Below are 21946 nucleotides of genomic sequence, written 5' to 3'. Positions count from 1 at the left end.
TGGGATTTTGTTGTTGCAGTTTTCCTTGTTTCTGTAGTGCCAGTCCTTACTGCACCTGAGCCCACTGACCCTTTTCCAGCCTGGAGGCAGGAAGACAGTGGGTTGGGATGAGGATGGTGGTGAGGATGGAGATGATGGGACGGTGTGGTTTGGTGAGAGTTGGTGATGGTGATGGCAGAGATGGGCATGGAGATGGCAGAGCTGTGCAGAGCAGTGTGGAGAGGCGGGGATGGGGAAGGGGGGAGGTGCTGTGGGGATGGGGAAGGGGATGGGGAAGGGGGTGGTGGTGCTGCGGGGATGGGGGAGGCCGGTGCGGTGCGGTGTGGATGGGAGTGTCTGTACGGTGAGCTGCAGTCAGGGATGGGGATATCCGTACCGAGCCGTGCAGAGCCGCGCCGTGCCGCGCGGAGCGAAGCGGCTCCGCCCCGTCCCGCCCCCCGGTTCCACCGTGACCCCACCACCGATCACTTCCAGGGCGGCCCCGGCTCCCGATTTGAAAATGCGGGAGCGGCTGCTAGTGCTCCTGTGCGCGCTGGCGCGGCGGCGGCGGCGGCGGCGCGCCGGGGCCATGGCTGGGAACGGCGCCGGGAACGGGAGCGGCAGCGGCAGCGGAGCCGGTGCCGGGGGCTGGGACGGGCCGCAGCGGCGCGCCTGGCTCCGGCACTACTACAGCCAGCGGCAGAAGCGGCTCATGACGGTGAGCGGGGCGGGGCCGCCATGGGCGGGAGGGAGGCTGGACGGGACGTGGGGACAACGGCACGCGGGGACCGGGTCACGGGGGACGGAGGGTGCGGGGATGTGGGGGACACGTGGAGATGGCGGGGACGGAAAGGATGGGGGGTCACGGGGGATGCACTAAAGTCACGGGGTCGCAAAGGGTGGGGGATACCGGAGACGCGCGGAGGTCACGGCGACATGGAGGATGGGAGGATGCGGAGGACCTCACGGGGACACGGGATGAATGAGGGACGTGAGACACGGAACACATGGTCATGGGAGATTTGGGGCACGGGGTACACAGGTCACAGGAACACAAAAAATAGACAGTGAGAGGGTGCAGGATGCAAAGGACCGTGGTGGGAAGGATGGAGAGCACCGGGAAGTCACAAGAGGGACATAAAGGGTGGGACCCAAAACATGGGATGTGGGACCGGAAGGACACAGAGATCACAAAGGATGGGGAATGTGGAGATTCTGTAGGACACAAAGACAGGGACACAAAGGATGGGACTTGAAGGACAAAGGATGTGATGCTGAACACAAAGGATGATGGATGCAGAGGACATGGGGATGTGAAGGAGGTGGTGACATCAAAGGTGGGGGATGCAATGGGGGATACAATGTATCCCTGGCAGCAAGGACAAGCTGGGGCAGAACACGAAGAACCTACTAGTCTGGGCAGTGGCTGAAGAAGGTGAATAAAGCCTCTTTTTAGTTTAAAGTTGCATTGTGGAATTTCATAACAGAAAAACAATTCCTGTGGAGAGGCCAGGAGTTTCTCCTTCCAAATCATGATTCCCACACTTGAGGGGTGCTCTCTCCCCCTTCCAAATCAGGACTTAGCCCACAGTTCCCTCGGCAGCTGCAAATCCAGTAATGCTCATTACAATATAATCCCCCAGAGGGAGTGGCCACCCCAAAAAGGGGTTTTTCCAGATAACTCCATCTGCAACACCTGGGCATCTTGTCTGGAGTCACACCTACTGCCTGGTGGGTTTGCAGTGAGGTTTCCCAGGAACAGGAAGATTTGACTGGTGTTAGTCCAGTTGGAACCACTTGCCACCTGGCACTGGCCATCCTCCTGCCTTGAGCAAATCTCTTGAGCTGGTGGTTTTCAGAAGGGGGTCCCAGTGAAGTACAGGGAAGCTCTGTCTCACACTGCTCTTGTCTCCCCTTGCACTGCAGCTCCTCATCGCTCACCGGAGGAGAACCAGCTGCTGCTTCTACCCCCGTGCCTGGCCCGGCCTCAGGAGCACAGACTGGTGGGAGCGGGTGGTCTTGAAGGAGTTTGGGCCCCAGGACTGGCTAGAGAAGTTTCGGATGTCCAAGGAGACTTTCTTCTACATCTGCAACCAGCTGCGGCCTGGGCTGGCTCCACACAGTGCCCACTTCCACCCCACCCTGCCCCTGGAGAAGAGAGTGGCTGTCGCCCTGTGGCACTTGGCCACCAATGTGGAGTACCAGACTCTGAGCCCGCTCTTTGGCGTGGGGCCCTCCACAGTGCAGAGCTGTGTCCGGGAGGTGAGCTATGCTGTTGTCTTGCTGCTGAAGCCGCTTTACCTCCGGCTGCCTGACGAGAAGGAGCTGGAGAACATGGTGCGCATCTTCTGCACACGCTGGGGCTTCCCGCACTGCATCGGGGCACTGGACAGCCTGCACATCCCCATCCACCCACCCCTGCGCCTCACCGCCGACTACTGCAACGGCCAGGGATGGCACTCCATCCTCACACAGGCCACTGTGGATGGGCTGGGACAGTTCTGGGATGTCTCCACTGCCTTTCCAGGCAGCATGGAGAACAGTGCAGTCCTGGAGAGCTCCAGCCTGTGGGTGCTGGCTAAGGAGGGCCGGCTGTGCCCCAACCCTCCCAAGCATTTCATGGGGAAGGCACAGAAGTACGTGCTGCTGGGTGATGCCACGTACCCCCTGCAAGACTGGATCCTCAAGCCCTACCAGGAGGACGAGAACCTCACCCAGCGCCAGCTGCAGTTCAACTACCGCCTGAAGCGGGCCCACAGCGTGATCGAGAACGCCTTCCTGCGCCTCAAGGCACGCTGGCAGATCCTCCTCAAGTGTGACGACTGCAGCCTGGAGCTGCTGCCCACCCTTGTCCTCGCCTGCTGCATCCTGCATAACGTCTGCGAGGCCCATGACAACCCCTTCAACGAGGAGTGGCTGGAGGGCACCGAGCCCACCGAGCTGCCCAAGCCCTGCCAGCCCGCGCCAGCTGCCATGGAGGACAATCGGGCTGAGCAAGTGCGTGAGCTGATGTGCCAGTACTTCGAGAGCTGTGGGGAGGGTTGATGGGCCTGGGGGGGCAACGGCCTGCACATCCCTGCTTGCAGACTCATTGTGGACTCTGGCAAACTGGCCCAGTGCTACCAGCTGTACCAGTCAGGCCCAGGATGGGGAGGGGTGGCCGTGTCATGCTCGTGCTGGGTTTGCTGTGGAGGTTTCAAGCAGTGGAATGTATTTTGTGCCCATTCTCTCTCCCAGAATCTAAACGGTTTGGTGGTGTGTTGTGTGCTGTGGGAGTACAGTGGGGATTAGGGCTGGGAGGGAAGGCTGCTGGGATCAACCTTTCCTCTGTCTCAAGGCCTCTCCATTAGGTCAAAATCAGCAGGAGCCTTGAAATAAGGCAAAACTGCTTTGAACATTTGAAACTTGCTATGTACACACGCATGGGAAGGAGAGGGAAGGAAGAGGCAGAGCAGGGCTGACATATTTTGTCAGGGCTGGTCAACCCAGGGCTGACTTGCAAGGGCTGACACCAGCCTGGAATTAAACTGCATCCACAAACTCAAGGATGCTGCCCTGAGGGTTTGTCCAGCCTAGCACCCTCGGCCCCTCTCCCGAGAGTCTTTGCTTACCCTGGCACACCTTGCCCCTCTCCAGAGAGGTTTGCCCAGCCTGGCACCCCTGATGCTTCTCCAGTGGGATTTTGCCCAGCCTGGCATCCCTGCCTCCTCTTCTGAGGGATTTTGTCTAGTCTTGCACCCCAAGTCCCTCTCAGGGTGGGAGTTTGCCTAGCCTGGCACTGCCCAAACCCTCGCCGGTGGGATTTCACTCAGCCTGAAACACCCCCAGGCTCTTCCCAGGGTGGGCCTTGCCTAGCCTGGCATCCCCAGCCTCTCTTCAGAGGGGTTTGCCCAGCCTGGCACTGCCTGGCACTTCCAGGGTGGGCTTTGCCCTGCCTGGCACCCCCTGCCCCTCTCCAGAGGAATTTTGCCCTCCTTCGAACACCCTAGCCCCTCTCTGGAGGAATCTGCCCAGCCTGGCACCCCGGCCCCTCTCCGAAGGGGTCTGTGGCTCAGTTCCTGGATCCCTGTGGCCCTGCCCGGCTCTTCGCTCGCTGGCCGGGCCCGGCTGGAGCCGAACCTGTCCCGGCCATGGCGGGAGCGGCCCTGCCCCCTCCCGCAGCGCCCCCTGGCGGGCGGGACCAGCAGCGGCCTCAGCTGAAGGGGAGGTAGCGCCCCCTCGTGGGCGACCCCGCCCATGCGTATTACGCATGCGCCGCCTGCAGGCGGTCACGTGGCGGAGCAGCAAGATGGCGGTGCGCGGTGAGTGCAGCGCTGGCGCCACCGGGCGCTCCCCAGACCTCCCTGGTTTCCCCCGGCCCGGGCAGCTCCTCTCGGGTCCTGGTTCCGCTGGCTCGGCGGCTCCGTCTGGCGCGGTAGCGGCAGGGGGTCTGTGTCCGTCCTGGGTATCCGGTGAAACCGAGTACGGACACGCGCTCTGGGGTGAGCTCCGGCCCCGGGGTCCGGTTCTCTGGCACAGGCTGGGCCGCGGCCCTTCCTACACACCTTGCCCCCGGCCACGGGACCCGCTGGCGGCTGAGGGCGCACCTTGACTCCCTTCCCTGGACGCAGGAGTGTGACCGAGGAGCCCCACAGTGTGCCCGGACTCGCCTGCGCCATGGTGACGGAGCAGGAGGTGGAGGCCATCGGCCGCACGCTGGTGGACACGGCGCAGCCCCTGCCTACCCGGTTCCGGGCCCTCTTCACCTTGCGGAACTTGGGCGGCCGCGCGGCCGTGGAGTGGATCAGCCGCGCCTTTGGAGACGGCTCGGCGCTGCTGAAGCACGAGCTGGCCTATTGCCTGGGCCAGATGCAGGATGAGGCGGCCATCCCGGTGCTCATCCGTGTGCTGGAGGACACGGCCCAAGAACCCATGGTCAGGCACGAGGCAGGTACGGTGGCAGCTCCTGCGGTTCTAGGGGCAGGGAAAGGTGCTGGCTGGCAAGTAGAGCTTGAGGGTGCTTCCCCCACTGTACAGAGCAGCTCGTGGGGGCCTGATCCGGCTTTGGTGTCAAACCCTGAGTCACATAACATCTCACCACCTCCCCTGGCCAGACCTGACAGGACAGGTTGGCCCAGCCCTGCTGTTCCTGCTGGCCAGGCTTCTCCTTTTGTGTTTGTCCTGTTTGGAATCGGTCAGTCTGGCATGTGTCCATATTTGCCCCATTTGGGATCAGTCAATTAGGCCTGTGTCTGTGCTTTAGTGAGGCATGGCATTTCCAGAGGACACAGACGAGTTCTTCTCATGTAGACACCCTCATAACATCCTGATAATATCCTGATAACATCCTGATACATCCTTCAGGTGAAGCCCTGGGTGCTATCGGGAACCCCGATGTGCTGGATATCCTGAAACGCTATTCCCAGGATCCTGTGGTCGAGGTGAGGTTCCTCAGGGGTCATTTCCTCTGGGATGCAGCACTGCTGGTCTTGGAGGGTGAGGCAGGTTCTGCCTGGGCAGGTGGATGGGGACATCACAGTGACATTCTGCTGTATGCTGGGGTTCTGACGCTGTCCAGTGCTGTTCTGCAGCCAGGGCCGTGTCCCTGTTCCCACAGGTAGCAGAGACGTGTCAGCTGGCCGTGAGGAGGCTGGAATGGCTGCAGAACAACAAGGAGAAGGGAGGCACCAGCCCGTACCTCTCTGTAGATCCTGCTCCCCCCGCTGAGGAGACGGATGTTGCCAAGCTCCGGGAGATCCTCCTGGATGAGTCCCAGGAACTGTTCAACCGCTACCGGGCCATGTTTGCCCTGCGGAATGTGGGGGGCCAGGCTGCTGTGCTGGCACTGGCAGAAGGTGAGGGCCTGTCCTTGCTGTGAGTCTGTCCAGGCTAGTCTGGGATGAGCCCTTCCCAAATCCAGGACTGCCAGAGCTGCTCTCACATGTTTGTGTCTAGGGCTGCTGCTCCGTGCTGCATTGCAGAGTGCTGGGTGATCTCTGGTGTTCCAGAGCTCCCTTGCCACCCTCCAGACCCCCTTTCCTGAGGGAGGGAGGGCACCAGCTGTGATGTGGTCTGACCCATTGTCAGACCTGGCCTGGGGCTTTTGGGGTCCTGCTCTTCTGGCCTGGAAAGTCAGGGGCTGCTGGTGTTTGGGAATAGTTCTGGACAGGGGAATGTCCCCTGAGTGGGAAAGGGGCAAACCACAGCCCAGGAACTGTTTGGACCCACTCCCAGACCAAGGGAAGTGGATCAGGCTCTCCAGTCATTTGGGACTGTTGAGGTTCATAAGGTGGGATCTGTCAGCTCCTGTTCCAGCTGCTTTGTCCTGGAGGGCTGGAGTCCCTGGCCATGCTGCCGTCCCCTGGAACATCATGTGATGGGGCAGAACTTGGGCAGCTGGGGGGCAGCAGCTCTGCTGGGGGGTAGATACTGCCATCAGAGGAGGCACTGGGACGGAGTTGGGACTGGGGAGCAGGGTAGGACATCCCTTCCTGCACATGAGAGTGGGGTGGTGACCCTTGGCATCCCCAGCTTTCAGGTGGGGGCTCCATCCAGGCATCCTGGTTTTGGGCTATCGTGCTGCATTTTGGGACATCCCAGCTTACTGTCCCCCCTCCCACAGGGCTGCGCTGTGGCAGTGCGCTGTTCCGCCACGAGATCGGCTACGTGCTGGGGCAGCTGCAGGACGAGGCGTGTGTCCCTCAGCTGACGGCCGTGCTGTGTAGCCGCGCCGAGAGCCCCATGGTGCGGCACGAGTGCGCCGAGGCGCTGGGCTCCATTGCCCGGCCCTCGTGCCTGCGGGCCCTGCGCGCCTTTGCCGGCGACGAGGAGCGCGTGGTGCGCGAGAGCTGCCAGGTGGCCCTGGACATGTACGAGTATGAGAACAGCGCCCAGTTCCAGTACGCCGACAGGCTCTGCAAGCTGCAGGCCTCCTCCTAAGCCTGGATTGGGGGCACTGAGGTGGGTGTGCTGCCTCCCACCGCCTCCTGCTGCCAGTGGCACTTTCACAGCCATCTCTGTTGGTGTGGATCCATGCTTTGCCACGCAGAGCTGGAGGAGGGACTGGGTTTGATCTCTGGCACGATTACAAACACCTTTTCCCTCCAAATCCAGGCTGAGCTGCTACTTGTTTCCCCACCACTCCTCGCCAGCCACTGTTTCCTGGATCTGCCCCTTTTTCCTGCCAGGATCAGCACTGCCTGTGTGCAGTGTGGCTTGGGGCTTGAACCAGGTGGGCTCTGCTTGGCACGTCAGAGCCTGCTGCGGCTCTGCAGGGCTTGGGCCTGCCCTGGATTGGTGCTGCGACGTTGGCAGCTCCGTTCTCCCCAGCTGAGCTTTGCTGGGGGCTAGGATGGGCTTTGGGAACCTGCTTTTGTGGGCTGTGGTGTTAGGATGCTTCGAAATTGCTCTCAGTACTGGTGCCGAGCCTGAGCCCTCCTCGCCCCCGCAGTGGGTTCGGCTTCTCCTGTTGGGACAGGCTGGAGCTGAGCCTATAGCAGCCTCTGCCCCAGGATGGGGGTTGTTTCATGGCAAAATTGGGAAGATATGGCTGAGGATTTTTCTGCAGGGAAGGGTGCTGCCATTAGGGTGGGCAGGGTGAGGCAGAGCCTGCCTGGGCTTTCCCCCATGTTTAACCAGGGCCAGGAGGGCTGAGGCTGCTGCTGGCACCCAAATCCCTTAGCCAGCCCAGCCTGGGCACTGGGGTTTGGGGTTTGGCGGGGAATAAAGCATCGGCACAGGAAGCTGGAGTGAGTCGATCTGTGATTTACCTGTGCCCACGTGTGGAGTACACCCAGCACCATGGAGTCCAGCCCCGGGCAGGAGCCTAGGAGGCTGCCCAAAGGAAATCATAGAACCATTGAGGTTGGAAAGGACCTTTAAAATCGAGTCCAGCCACATTGGGAGGAGCAGGGAGTGCAGTCTCTGATGGCATGAGGTGAAACCTCCAGCCCTGGGGAGGAGGATGAACTGTCTGAGGTGCCCTGGTAGGTCCCACTGCCCTGCAGGGCCTGGCATACTGCTGGGCATACCTTTTCCCCTTCTTCAAGGGCCCCCTCTGAGTCAGTCCCAGGCTCAATCCTCTTAGTTCCTGAAGCCAGCTCAGCATCCCCAGGGCTCTGGTGCTCAGGGACACAGCCAAGGGGCAGCCCTGGTCATGGCCCAGTCTGACCCAGTTAAGGACCCCACAGAAAGGGCTCTTAGTCAAGATGTTACCAGTTTTGGTCACCTGTACACACTGGGAGTCAGTGACACATGGCTGAGTGCTGTGGGTAGGGTCACCTGTGTGTGATGTGAAGGGTGAGGGGCTCCAGACTGCAGTTCCTCAGTGCTGGGGACAACATCTGATGTTTTCACAGTTTGGAATCAGCAGCTGTTACAGGTTGCTTTTCCCTCTTCCCTTACCCCCTGTAGCCTCTGGGGCTATGGGCAGGGCTCAGCTGGCACTTTGGCCTCTGGGGTCTCCCTGTGTCCATATCCATCCTCAAGACAGTGACATAGGTGATTTACCCCCGGCCATGTTATCACTTCCACTGTTCCCTTCTTGGCACATGGGCTGCTGCACCCTGGAGTTTGCCAGGCTGTTTGTCTCCACTTAACACCTCAGCTGCCCCCACCTCTGTTCTCCAACTTTTCCACAGGTGATGCACTCAGACCTTGCAGGGTTGTTTACCAATCATTCCGTGCCAACATTTGTCTCTGCTCCCCCAAACACCTAATTGCAAGAAAATGCATTTCTGAGGCTGGGATCTGGGCAGGGGTAACCTGGTGCAGCAGAGCTGGGAGGTGCTGGAGTGGAGCAGGGCTGAACCTTGAGCCTTGCCTTGGCACTGAACCCCACTAGCACCTTCAGCCCTCCCAGTCTAGCCTGTGCTGGAAGGGTTTGGGGTTTCTCCAAAGCTGCTGCTGGCCTGGGCTAAACCCTGCACCCTCTTGGTGTGGGAGGAATTGCTTTTGGGGGAAGCATGGACTCTGCACCTCTCTGCAGAGCAGCCTGCCTTGGGGAGGTGATACTGGTTGCTGGGGTGACATGTGACAGCCATCTGGGAAGGCGAGAGCCTCTTGCCATGGGCTGCTTCACTGTACAGCAGACAGGGCCCCGTTGGAGCCCCTGTGCCTGATGTGTCCCTGTCCCCTCTGCCCATCACCTCCGGCTCCGAGGCTGCTGTGTCCTCAGGGATCTCAACCATCAGCTCCAGGGATCTGGGGCCTGCTGAGGGATTTAACCCTGGCCAGGGGATGGAGGAAAGACCTCGACCATCCCTCCCCATCCCTGTCTTTGGGGGTTCTCCAGCTGCAGGTGACTCCCCACACCCAGGGGGGCAGTAGTACCAGTGGTGCTTCCAGAGGGGCAGGATTTGGGGGACTGTGACCCACATCATAGCCCACGGGTCACCCCCCATGCTGAGGCAGCCGGGCTGTGCCTGGATTAGTAAGTGCTAAGCTCCTTCTCAGCAACACAGCTCTGTCGCTGGGTGAGTGGCACTGCTGCCAGCCACTGCTCACAGTCCCTGTGAGCTGCCAGTATTGAGGAGCCTTGTGGACCCTGATGCCACTTCCTCCCCTGCGTGGCAGAGACTTCGGTGGCTCGGGGTGGGGGTGCAGGGATAGCTGGCCATGGCCCTGGCGGGGGATATCCCCCTGCCTGGCACCGGGGGGGCATGGGGGCCACGGCACTTGCTGCAGTCCTCCCCCAAGGAGGATGGGGTGCTGTACGTGGACTACAAACCCCCCGCCCTGGACAGCATCCGCCTGCCCCACTATGTCCTGTACCTGGTGATGGCGGCCACGCTGGTGCTGGTGGTGGCATACGCCATCGTGGGGCACCTCATCAAGGACCTGGTGCACGACTTCGCCGGTGAGTGCTACCCACAGCAGGGTCGGGCTTTGGGGTGGGCAGGGGGCCGGGGGGATCCCCCCCACCTGAGACTGTGCTGTGGCAGGGCTGGTGCTGCTGACAGCTCCGTCTCTGCCCCTGCAGATTGGGCATTTGGGCCCAAGCCGGAGGAGAAGGCGGGGATGGCCGACGGCACTGTGCTGGAGGCAGAGTGGCTGGAGAAGGACGAGGTGCTGGTGGAGCAGAAGGCGGATGACGAAGGCACCGGAATCCTGCCCGGCACGGACATCCCGCTGGGGCTGCTCGCTCCACGCAGCTCTGTCTCCTTTGCTGACTCCCCCAAGAAGAGGTTCTTCTAAGGCCAGAGGACAGCCCTGCCACAAGCAGGACTCTGCAGCCCTGCCTGACCATTGTGTCACAGCGTGGCCCTGGCTGTAGGCACTGCCCAGCCTCTCCTCCCTGCCCAGCCCTAGCGCTGCTCTCGGGGCTCCTTTTGGGCTGTCATGCCAATAAAACCACCTGCCCCAGCCCTGCTCACCCCTTAGCCCAGCACAGCGGGGGGATGGCTGGGATATCCCAATATTTGCCTGGGGCAACAGCACCCCTTGGCACAGCCATGGCACCCCTGGCCATGGGTGTGTAAAGGCGGGTGCTTAGGGGTGCAAAGCCATGGTGTGGGGGCACAGCCAGTGGTGGCAGGGGACACGGACATGGGTGCACACATGCACATGGAAACGTCGATACACCTCTGCATGGGTGAAGTCAGCGTGGGCACATGGGTAGGGACAGACAGATGGACAGCTGGATGCTGAGGCTGGCTGTGCCTCCCCCATCCCCTCAGTGCCTTGGCACTGCTAGACACTGCTTGGTGGCACCCACATTGGACCCAAACCAGCCTTGGGGGACCCTGAAGCCTCACTTGGGTTCTGGGTGAGGGCACTGAGGATCAAGGTCTTGTATGGACCTGCACTCCCTGTCTTAAACCTAGGCTGAGGCTGGATGCCTGTACCCCCAGTTTCCTTCTTTTCCCCTTGAGGAATTGCCACAGACAGTGGCCCTGCCAAAGTCCACTGTCCGTCCCTGGAGTGCTGCTGGGCACCCTCTGCATCAGTTTTCCTTGTGCCTTGGTGGGTGGGTACCCTGCCATGGTCTCTCTGAGCTAACCCTGTCAGTATTTCACTCTTGGCAGTATGCGGGCACTCCCTGAGGACAAGATGGGGTCCCACCTGGGGACAGCTGGCTCGTGCCCAGGGGAGGGCTGGGGGTGGCCTGGTATTGCCCACCACTCTGTGCTGCCCCATCCCATGGGAACAGCTCATGGACCCCTCCCTGCTGCCCCAGCCCTGCCAGCAGGGATAGGGGGATCCAGGCAGGGTGAGCACTTCTCCACCCCATCACGCATCTGTTCTTCCATCTGTGCACACACCCGCCCACCTGTCTGTCTCTGCCTCCATCCACCCACCTACCCTGGGGGTGATCACCAGTCCTGGGCACAGGGGCATGCCTGTCCTTTGCCGCTGTGGTCCCGGAGCTGGTGGCCACTCTGTGCTGTGGAGTGCCAGTGCCTGAGCCAGGGGAGTGGTACCATCTCCCAAGGGTGACAGAAGCCACGTTGCCATGGTGCTTGGTGCCACTTTGTCCTCTTGGGGCAATAAAGGCGCCCATTGCCTTGGGTGCAGAGTGCAGGCACGATAGCAGCAGGGGACAGAAGCTCACTTTCAGGAGCAGGATCCAGACGTGCCCCAGCCCTTCACCCAAAAATGCCAAAGCCCTTGCAGCCCCTCTCGCTCCTGGTCCTGCTCGTCCTTGCTGCCACCACCCAGGGACAGACTGGTAGGTTCTCCTGTGACACTCTGTACTGCTGTGCTCTGGGGTGCCTGGGGAGGTGGCCAGGCCCCCTCCAGGCATCAGATCAGCTCCTGGGAGATCTTTCCAGTGGGACCAGTCTGTCCCAGTGTTCCAACAGTAACTTTCTCGGGGTAGAGCAGAAGGACCTGGAGACACCCACCTGGTGCCCCAGTGCTCCTCATTGTGCTGGGGACAGGTGAGGGGTGTCAGGGGTGGCTTCCTTGGCACCCAAGGGACAGTGGGAAAGGGGAACAGTGAGTGTCTGCACATGTCCCTGGGGGGGTCCCATCCCCTGAATGATGGAGCTCCCCTGAAGCTGTCCCCATCCCCATATTTTCCTTTCCCTGTCCCCTGGCCATGCAGACACGGGCCCCAAGGTGCTGCAGCCGTGGCTCATTGGCCTCACGGCCGTCGTCGTCTTCCTCTTCATCGTCTTCGTGATACTGCTCGTTAACCGGCTCTGGAATCTCAGGAGGCACAGGTTGGATTGGTGCGGGGGCCGGGGGTTGCTGGCCAGGGGAAAGCTGCGTGGAAGGTTGCCATGGGCTGGGGGCAGTTGTCCCCGGGCACCGTTCAGCCTCTGTGTCCTCGCAGGAAGGAGGACGACTACCCGGAGACCCTGGCGGCTGACAGGTACCGCATCGGGATACCCCGCACCGCGATTTGGACTCCCTCGAGGGTGGCCACATTCCAGCTGTGCCATGGTGGCTGTGTGCCCTTGGCATGGCCAGAGGCGACCGTGCCGTAGTGCCCTTCGTGCCCCTGGCACGGCCGCGGTGCCGGTGCAATGCCCGGCTGACCGACGTTCCCTCTGTCTCGCAGGCTGGGGCGCTCTGGCCACGTCAACCCGGCGGCTGAGGACTGGGATGACCTGAGCGACGACAAGCAGCAGAGCAAGGCTACGTCCCTCTGAGTCCCGCCCGTGCTCTCTGCCCGCGCCGGAGCACCTCACCCCGTCCGCGGGGCAGGGATCTGCGCCGGGTTTTCGGCGATAGCCGTGGCCGCCGTGGCACCGCCCTCCCCGCGGCTGTGACCAAGACCCGGCGCGGATCCCTCGCTCGCCGGAGCGGAGCGGGGAGGGCGGTGGCCGGGACGGGCAGCGGAGTCTCCCGGTGCCCCCTAACCCTGGGCCGGCGGGGGGTCCCAGCCCGGGGGGACGAGGACAACCCCCTCCCCAGACATGCCCAGTAAAGGTTTCCCCAGCCTACCCCGGTGTCAAACGCCTTGTGTCACCGCGCTGGGGAGGGGGCTGTCCGGCAGCCTCCGGTGCCACTAGGGCAGGGGACAATGGCAAGTTCCGAGCTGCCAGACCACAGCGATCTCGGCAGGGCGAGGCCACATTGCTGCCCGACCGAGGGGTGGCCACCGAGGGAACACGGGGGCTGGGGAGCACCGAGGGGGCTGGCGGGCCTCGCCTCCATGGCTGTCCTGGGCAGTGCTTGGGGACAGCAACCGTGAAGACCGCGGAGGTGAAGCGCAGCTTCGGCCAACGCTGACCTACGGGTGAGGACAGTGACGTCACACCGCAGGCGGTGACGTCACGCGCACGAGGTGGTGACGTCCCGTGGCCAAGGTCTGGGAGCAAAGGAAGTGGCAGCAGCTCTGAACCCACGAGTGAACCACGGCTGTCCCCACCCATGTCCTGTCCCCACGCGTCCTCTGCCCGCCGCCCCGCCTGGGGCTGGGGGTGCGCCCTGCGGGGTCCCAGCTCTGTCACCCTCCTCATCCGGCCAGGAGCAGTCATGGCTGGGGGTCCCGCCTCTGCGGTCATGGGTGCCCGCTGCCTGGCACGGCTCTGCTCTCCCCAGTGCCCTCCTCTTCCTCCGCTGGGACACCCGTGCTCTCCCCGGCTGGGCGCCGTTCCTCAGTTTCCCCCGGAGCAGTGAAAGAAGGGCGGAGGCGGGCTGGAGTTGAAGCATAGCTTGTTTAATTTTTATACATTTCTTTTTTTGTCTTTTTTTTTTCTTTTCATTTTTTAATCTTTTTTTGTGTGTCAGTTTTTTCTTTTTTGTTTTTTTCTTCTTTTTTGTCTCTTTTTTCTCTTTTTTGCATAGGGGAGGGGGGGAACAACAACAACAAAAAAAAACAACGGGAAAAAAACAAACAAACAAACAAAAAAAAAAAAAACCAAACGAAACCAAAACAAAAGAAACAAACCAAAAAAGAAAACAAAAGAAAAAAACAAACCCCAAAAATCCGTATCAGGGTCAGTAAGTGTATGTAGGCAGGAGCGGCGCTATCGGTAATGGCTGCGTACAATGGTATAATCAAATATCGTGAAGCACCAGGGAGGCAAGCGGGGGCTCGGGGGGGTCATGCGGGGCCAGGGGGCGCGGGGGGGGCACAGCGGGGGGAGCCCGGCCCCGGCTCGCGGCCCTGGTGCGCTCGCGGTGTGTATCGGCTGCGGCAAAGCGAAAGCGAGAATCCGGCGAACGAGTAAAATATAACTGCGGGGAGGGTGCACCCCCGACCCCGGGGGGAGCGGGGACCCCCCGAAAAGGCGGGCGGGGCAGCCGGCGGCGCGGAGGCACTGCGGCGGGATTTTTGGTTTGGGTAATAGGCGCGGTCCGGCCGGCTGCCGCCTCGGCGCCTTTTTGGGGCGGTTTCTCTCCTTTTGCCGCTCTTTGCCCAGGGGTGGGATTTCCCCCCACCCCGGCTCCACCTCCCGCCTGCCCCCGGGCATCGCACGGGATGCCCAGCAGGGCACGGGGGTACCCAGAACGGCACCCACGGACCGGGGCACCCGTGGGCATCGCCTGGGGCATCCAGAGGGGCACCCAAAAGGGGCACCTAGAGGGGTATTCATGGGTATTGCTCGAGGCACCTTGAAGGGCACCTGTGAGCACCACTTGGGGCACCCAGAGAGGCCCCCTAGGCATCACCTGGAGCATCCAAAGGAGCTCCCAGAGGGGCACTCATGGGCATCACCTGGGGCGCCCAAGGGAAACACAGAGGGGCATCCTCTGCAACACCCAGAGGGACCCACAGGGGCACCCGATGGGGGGCCCAGGGGTGTCACCTGGAGCACCCACAGTGACACCCACGGGCACCGCACAGGGGACCCAGAGGGTCACCCATGGGCCTCTCCCGGGGCACCCATCACCGGGGGCACCATCCCAGCCGGTGGCAGGATACCCGGGGGGGGGCAGAAAGCAGCAAATTCCAAACTCCGAGTACAAAAAATAAAAAACCCAAAAAAATCCAACCAAACAAAACAACAACAAAAAAAAGAGCCTAAACCCCACCAAAGAAGACATATATATATATATATATATATATATATATATATATATATATATATATATATATATATGAGATTTTATATATATATATATATATATTCCTTTGCGATTTAAAGTACCTTAACTGTGTGGGGGCCCGCGCCCCCCGGCCCTGCAGCCCCATATATATATATATGGAGATATATATATATATATGTACAGGTTATTTGTTTTATTTATAGGTCACAAGGACTATTTTTAATTAATTTTTTTAAGCCGACGAGCCCGACTAAAAACCCTCTAGGAGAGACTGTAGTGCATGAAACCCCCGCGGTGATTGTCGAGCGGAGCCCCCTGGTATCCCCATCCTGCGGGGGACTCCCCCGGAGCTTCCCCAGGGATGGGGTGTCCTCCACCCCGGCTTTGCGCTGACCCCGACCGTGGCCATCGAGGCCGCCAGAAGATAAAAAAAAAAAGAAGGGAGAATGATTTAAAAAATGGAAATAATAAAAATGAGTGGTGTCCCCCGGGGAGGGACCAGAGGGGTGTTGCATATTCCCTTTGGGCAGAGCCGGGGGTGCGGCCCCGGGGGTGTCGGGGGAGCAGTGCAAAGACCCCGGGGGCACGGGGGGTCCCCGGCCCCGCAAGGGGAAGCCCCCGGCACGCCCCCCCCAGTGCCGCCATACGGGCTGGAGGGGCGCGTGTTCATTCTTTTTTGCCTTTTAAATTTGGTTTAAGGTGCTTTTCTTGCCGAGGGCGGGTTTTGGGGGGGCTGCGGCCGCAGCCCGGCCGGACTTGCTGCTGGCCCGGGGGTAGGGAGGCAGCAAAGAGGGGGCAGGGGACGGCCCCGGTGGTGTCCCCGCGGGGACAGGGGGCTCCGGGGCTTCCTCGGGGTGGGGGGGCTCAGGCCCAAGGGGCGCCAGCGCCCCTCTCCTCCCCGGGGCTGGCCGAAGGGGCTGCCCCGTGCCCCCCGCTCCCTCCCTCCGCTGTCACTGTCACCGTTTAAAAATGCTTTTAAAATATTTTTTGCTTTGAGGTGAGCCTTTTCCAGCCTTAACCCCTCCCTTTTTTTTTTTCTATTTTAAAAAAAATCTTTCTCTCTTTTAATTTTTTTCTTTTTTTACCCCTTTTTAATTTTTTTTTTTTTTAATTCTATTTTTCATTCCTCCCCCCCAGCTGGACGCCACCTCCGCTCCCTCCTTGCATTGTCCTTGCAGAAATCAATACTGCACCTTGCATAAAGAAGCGTCTTCCAAGGCTCCTCCCAAGGGTCTGGGACCCTCAAACCAGCCTCAACTATGGGCGAAACCCGGCGGGACGCGACCAGCCCGCCACTCCCCACTAATACTTTTGGACACCAAAAAAAAAAAAAAAAAGAAACCCTAAAAACCAAAAAACAAACAAACAAACAAAAAATTAAAAACTGTTGACGACGACGTTTCTTCATGCCCGAGCAGCAGCGATGCCGGTGCCACCCGCCCACCGGTGTCACAACCCGCGTCAGTACTCAGCCTCAGGGAGGTTGGGGGGGGTCTCTCCAGCCGGCGGAACTCTGGGGTTTTAAGGCAAATTCTGGGTTTTTAGGGGGGTGTCGGGCCCCTGCTCGGCAGCGGGCACAGCAGGGAGAGGCGGCAAGAAGGCACCTGCTGCCATTCCCCGCCGTGCCAGCTGCACCCCGGGGATGAAGCCGATGGGGTGGAGGTGGGGGGGAGGCTGTGACCCCCCTGACACCAGCCCGGGGGAGGCACAGCTACATTCACACGGTTCCATTCCTGTCAAAAGAGCAGCTGGGCTCAGCCCTCCTGGCCCTGCGCCCCGTTGAAAACCAATTAAAAAGTGGGGGTCCCCTAAGGGGGAGGGGTGGGACCCTGTGGCCCCCCCGTAAGGATCAGCCCTGGGGTCTCCATCCCCGCTCCTCCCGGCACGGACCCCACCACACCCCGCTCAGTCTTGCCGCGCCCGGACACCGGGTCTCCCCCGAGCGTTCTGGGGGTCCCTGCTGCCTCCCGCCTCGCTGCCTTTGGTTGCTGAAAGCAGAAAAAACAAATCAAAACCCCCCAAAAGGGAAGGAAAACAAAGAAAAGAGAGGCAAAGCAAAAGGGTGGCCGCCCCCCCGGCCGGCCCCCCCCACAGCTATTGCATATTCCGGTGTGTTGGCGCAGAGGATGCATCGGTATTACCAACTGGAAGACGTTTTTGAGGGGGAAAATCGGTTAAAAAAGAAGAAGAATACAGAGAAAAAGGGACTTTTCCGGCCGAGAAGAAGCCATGCAGGAGGCGAGGGGGGGGCAGCGGCCCCCGGCCCCCCCGGCCCCCCGGGAGCCCCGGGCATGCAGCGACTCCCTCGCACTGATATCGGGTCCAGTAATACTTAGGCTTCGAAGGCAAGGCACATCATGTGGTATAAAATTTCGTGCAAATTAGGAAAACATGGATTTTTTTTTCTTGTGTGTTTTTTTTTTTTTTTACGGCTTTTTTTTCTTTTATACAGATTTTTTTTGTTGGTTTTTTTCCTCTTTTTTTTTTCTCTTTTGCTGAAGGGGAAGGTAGAGCCGGTTAATAAGAGTCTGCCATGCACAGCATCAGCCAGCCGCGGCTGGGTTGAGCCAGGTCACCAGATCCTGTTAAAGCACCATGCAGTTTATTTGTCTTTTTTTTTTTTTTTGTCTTTTTGTCTTTTTTTTCATGTGTTTCTTTTCTCAGATCTTTTAAAAAAAAACAGGTTTCCCTCTCGGCCAAGCGCTTTTTTTGTTGTTGTTCTTTTTTTTCTTTTTCTTTTTTTTTTGTGGGTTTTCTCCTTTTCTTGTCCTTTTTGATTATTTTTCTGTCTCCCGGGATTTCCTGCGTCAGCCCTTTCCCCAGTGCCTCGTTGTGCCGTCCCGGGGGGTGGGAAGCGGGGGGAAGCGGGGGCCACTGGGATGGGGGATGCGATGCCGGTGGTCCTCGGGGCAGCTCTAGGTGCCAGGGGAGGGGCCCAGGCGGGTGGCAGCGGTGGCCTCGGTGACATTCCCAGCTCCTGGACATCCCACGGTGTCCATCACCACCGTTCGGGTGTCCCCTGGGCCGGAGTTCTTTTGGGGACCAGTCTCCTCATCTCGCTGGGGACAACGGGCGCCTTTGTCCTCTTCCTCCTCCTCGCCTCGGCCGTCGCGGGGGTTCCTCTGCTCTAAGGCACTGCCACGTCCCTGCGTCCCCTTTCCGGCCACGCTGTCACCGCTGTCACGGGACGGGGACGGCCGAGCGCTTCCTCCCGCGCTGCCCCCAGCCGGGGGCTCCTCCGGGACGGCCGGGACCCCTCCCCGCCGCAGTTCAGGCACTTGACGCGGGGCCGGGGGCTCCGGGGGACTCCGGGGGACTTGGAGGGGCTCCGGGGGGCTGGCTCTGCCCTCGCCGTCGCTCGGGCTTCTTTGCTCCATCCTCTTGTATCAAAAAAAAAAAAAACAACAAAAAAAAAAACCAAACACCAAACCAAAAAACAACCCAACCAAAAAAAAGAAAAAAAACAAACCCAAAAAAACAAAACCACCAAACCCAAAAACCCCAAACCAGCCGTCCCGGCAAGCCAGTGCCGGGGACTCCACCTCCTCCTCCTCTTCCTCCTTTTTTTGTGACTTTGTTTTCTTTTCTTCTCTTCTTTTTCCTTTTTTTTTTTTTTTTTTTTTTTTTTTTTACGATTCCCTCTTAAAAGTGCATTTCCTACAAAATGTGCAACACGAGCGCACCCTCTCCTGCCTCCCACCTGGTACCTGTCCACAGGAATGCATAGCTCAAACACAAGGACGCACGCCCCGCTCCCCATCCCCATCCCTACGGACCCCCTGGGAGCGAGGACACGCCGGGGGACACAGGGACACGCGTGGGAACACACGGGGCCCGAGCCGGTGCGGGCTTGGGGGAGGAAGGCGACTAGAGAGATGGTGACCAGTGCCCCGGCGCGACGGTGGCCGCCCGGGAACCATGGGGGCCGGGCTGCGACAGTCCCCATGCCGTGTCCCCGATGGAATCGGGGTGCCACCGCCGCTGTGACGTTTGGGGCCGAGCTGGGAGAGTCCCGACACCGTGTCCGCGTGGGAACCAAGGTGCCACCGCTGCCGCGACCATCTCTGGTCGTGCCCGTGCACCCTCTGTGGTCACAAGTCCCCTCCTCCTGTGCCACCCGCTCGATCCACTGTGCCACCACGTCTCCGTGCCACCGCATAACCGTCACCGTGTCACTGCAGCACGATTTCACCGTCCCCGAGGCGCTCACACAGCACGGAGCATCCCCCGGCCGGACTGCGGCGGGGCTACGGCCGCAGGAGGGGTTCCCCGCCCCCCCCCGCCGCGCCCTACCCCAGTCCCGGGGCCCCCCGACAGTCTGGGGCCGGGGGGGTCGGCGGGGGAGGTTTTGATCTTTTTTACTCACATAGAGGCAAGAACGAGAGAGTCAAAGCCGTTTGCATATTCGGCGAGCGGCCGGCGGGGCTCGGCGCCGCGGCCCCGCAGCCGCTCCGGGAGGCATTGCTGGCACCGCTTGTGTCAGGTCTCAGCGCGGCGCCGGCCGACGGGGTAAATAATAGTGTTTTTTTCTTTCTTCCTTTCTTTCTTTCTTTCTTTTTTTCCTCCTGTTTCTTTGTTTTCTGGCGCATCGCCGGGGTAGGGGGAAAGGTCCTCCTGGGATGGGTTGTTGGTTTGTTTGTTTTTTGTTTGGATTTTTTTTTTTCTTTTTGTTGGGATTTTTTTTTCCGTTTTAAAACAGTTTGACCCTTTTCCTTCTTCCTTTCCCTCGCTCTTTCCTTCGGGTGTGGGTTTTGCTTGTCGTCGTCGTCGTCGTCGTCGTCTTGGTGAGGCCGCGCTCTCCGTCGTCACCGCAAGGCTGGGCCTGGCGCTCGGGGACGGGGATGTTCCTCTGGGGGTGCCTAAAGCAGAGGAGAAGGGAGGCGAAGGGGCGGCACGGCTGCGGTTATCCCAGGTACCAGGACTGCAGGAGAGAGGAGAGAGGTCGGCGTTAGTGCTCTGCCCCGCGGGGCTGCCCCGTCCCCAGCCGGTCTCCAGATCCCTGGACAGCTGTCCCCGCGCTGTCCCCGCACTATCCCTGTGCTGTCCCCGCGCTGTCCCCTGCTCGGCGCACGGGGCTGCCGTCCCCACTTCTGCACTGAGTTTGTCCGTGCTCCGCACCGCCGCCACTCGCGTTCCCCTGAGGGCCGGTCCCTCTGCACCTCCAAGGCAAAGGAGACTCTCCCAAAGGAATGGTGCCGCCTGGGGACAGGTAGGGGGGTGGCACGGCTGGGGACCCCGTAAGGTGGCCCCCTGCCACCCTCCCATTGTTTCCCCCCCCCCAGCCCCAAGTTCAAGTTCATTCCCGATTACCTCATGTCTGGTTTCCGTTGGAAACGAGACAGCTCGGGGCCGCTGCTTCCCTTAACCCTTCCAGGCCCCGCCACACATGACCAGAGCGTGGCAGGTCTCAGCTGCCCCTCCCGGGACACCACCTCATTCCCCCGTGCCTCAGTTTCCCCAGGTAGAGCATCCTTGAGCCCTGGGGAGCCTCCCAGAACATGACTAGGGACACCTATACACAGGGACCCTGGGGGTCCTGGGACTGCAAGTGCCTGTGACCCCTATCTCTGGACAGAGACTCTGGGCCCCTGCTCCTCCAAGGTTCTCCTGGTGCTGTCCCAGGTCTCCTCTTTAGGGACCCAAGGCCCTTGGGGTGCCCACCCCATGTGCAGGACTGGGGAAACTGAGGCAGAGTGAGGGTTGTGATCAGAGCCGGGTCCCTCGTGTTTTTCCTCTAGAACGGCACAGCACCCTCGGGTGTCCCAGCTCATGGTTCCCAAATCTCACAGCCTGGCCCAGCACAGCACCCCTGGGTACCCTGTGTCACCGCTCACAGCTCCCAAGTGTTCACAGCACAGCACCCTGAGTACTCTCCCCCAGCCAGGGCAGCACCCCAGGTTGCCCCAACATGGCACCATCCACACCCCCATCCCTCTGTCCTGTCACCCGTGTCACCTGCCAGGCAAGACTGCAGCCACCACAGCTGCCCTTGCAGAGAATGCTGAGGCCAGACTACTCATGGCACAAGTGAGGCCAGGAGCTGCCATCCCTGCACTGCCTGAAGCACCAGTGCCAGCTCCAGAATCCAGGACTAATAGAAAGCCCCTGGAAAGGTGCACACGACCTCCTGCTGCAGCAGGAGTGGCCACGGGCATAACTGAGCAAGATCAGGTGCCTGTGCCTGTGCCCACACAGAGAGGGATCCATGGCCGTGGTGCTCCTCCTTTGGGGATGTTGTGGGCACCCAGGCAGGGTAGTGCCAAGTGATGCCAGACAGGGCGCAGCTGGAGCACAGCAGTGACCTCCTTCTATGATGGAGAACTTGTGGTGGCCCTGAGCCCCCAGCAGTGCCTAAAGCCCTGGCACCAGGTGCCCGTAGTGAGGATGTCATGGCAGCAATGCCCGTGGGCCACAGTGGTGATGCCAAGGCAACGATGCCCACAGCAGCAAAGCTGGCAGTGGCAGTGCCAGAGCTGCAGTGCCGGGCTGGTGATGCCCATGGTGGCATTGCACATGGAAATAACCCCACAACGGTGATGTACACAGCAGTGGTGCCCAAAGTGGTATCGCTCACAGTAGCAACACCCATGACAATGATTCCATGGCAGGAACATCCACAACAGCAATTCACTCTCTGCAGTGGCCATGCCAGTGGTGGCAATGCCCACGGCAGTGGTGACACCCCTCATGGCCCCAGACAAGGTGGCAAGGCCACAGCAGTGATGGCCATGGAGGTTACATCCACAGCAACGTCCCATGGCAGTGATGCCACAGTGGCGATACCCATGGTAGTGCCCACAGCAGCAATGCCTAGCTGGAGCAATAAACATGGCAGCAATGCTAAGGCGGTGATGCCATGGTGGCAAGGCCCATGGCAGTGATGCCATGGTGGCAATGCCCTCAGCAGCGATGCCATGGCAGTGATGCCACGGCAGGAGCACCATGGCGGGGATGCCCACATCAGCAATGTCACATCAGCGACAGCTACGATGGTGATGCCAGCACTGGCCATGCCTACGGCGATGCCCATGGTGATGCCATGGCG

At 60.4% G+C, this 21946-nt stretch overlaps 5 protein-coding genes across 9 annotated transcripts in view; 4 read left to right on the top strand and 1 right to left on the bottom strand.

Annotated features, from left to right (window-relative positions):
* The first annotated feature begins 465 nt into the window (after nt 1-465).
* LOC106857948 (uncharacterized) lies at nt 466-3224 on the top strand. The gene is made up of 2 exons (XM_014884324.2): nt 466-697; nt 1906-3224. Exons 1-2 carry the CDS (start codon nt 500-502, stop codon nt 3022-3024), a joined length of 1317 nt encoding a protein of 438 aa, XP_014739810.1. The 5' UTR covers nt 466-499; the 3' UTR covers nt 3025-3224.
* Nucleotides 3225-4227: 1003 nt separating this feature from the next.
* DOHH (deoxyhypusine hydroxylase) lies at nt 4228-7700 on the top strand. Of its 2 annotated transcripts, none has more exons than XM_014884410.2 (5): nt 4228-4280; nt 4590-4909; nt 5323-5399; nt 5576-5813; nt 6581-7700. In XM_014884410.2, the coding sequence occupies exons 2-5, from the start codon at nt 4636-4638 to the stop codon at nt 6895-6897; spliced, it is 906 nt and encodes a 301-aa protein (XP_014739896.1). In that variant the 5' UTR covers nt 4228-4280; nt 4590-4635; the 3' UTR covers nt 6898-7700. The 2 variants fall into 2 exon arrangements, with proteins under 2 accessions (XP_014739896.1, XP_088035306.1); XM_088179180.1 differs by having other exon boundaries at nt 4257-4460.
* A 136-nt stretch (nt 7701-7836) lies between these two features.
* Nucleotides 7837-10153, top strand: SMIM44 (small integral membrane protein 44). Its single transcript, XM_088179181.1, has 2 exons — nt 7837-9814; nt 9938-10153. The coding sequence occupies exons 1-2, from the start codon at nt 9574-9576 to the stop codon at nt 10150-10152; spliced, it is 456 nt and encodes a 151-aa protein (XP_088035307.1). The 5' UTR covers nt 7837-9573; the 3' UTR covers nt 10153.
* A 1395-nt stretch (nt 10154-11548) lies between these two features.
* On the top strand, nt 11549-13414 carry SMIM24 (small integral membrane protein 24). Its single transcript, XM_014884409.2, has 4 exons — nt 11549-11626; nt 12005-12122; nt 12236-12274; nt 12464-13414. The coding sequence occupies exons 1-4, from the start codon at nt 11554-11556 to the stop codon at nt 12552-12554; spliced, it is 321 nt and encodes a 106-aa protein (XP_014739895.1). The 5' UTR covers nt 11549-11553; the 3' UTR covers nt 12555-13414.
* Nucleotides 13415-13546: 132 nt separating this feature from the next.
* Nucleotides 13547-21946, bottom strand: part of NFIC (nuclear factor I C) — a 44488-nt gene continuing 36088 nt past the window's right edge. For all 4 annotated transcript variants that reach the window (XM_014884406.2, XM_014884405.2, XM_014884407.2 and 1 more), the window contains one exon: nt 13547-19822. In XM_014884406.2, the coding sequence (XP_014739892.2) occupies nt 19805-19822 (18 nt within the window). In that variant the 3' untranslated portion in view covers nt 13547-19804. The remainder of the gene's footprint in view (nt 19823-21946) is intronic.

This window comes from Sturnus vulgaris, chromosome 26 (assembly GCF_052056855.1).
Source record: "Sturnus vulgaris isolate bStuVul1 chromosome 26, bStuVul1.hap1, whole genome shotgun sequence".
Lineage (NCBI taxonomy): Eukaryota > Metazoa > Chordata > Aves > Passeriformes > Sturnidae > Sturnus > Sturnus vulgaris.
The sequence above is the reverse complement of the archived record's forward strand: the minus strand, read 5'-3'. Positions and strand labels throughout refer to the sequence as shown.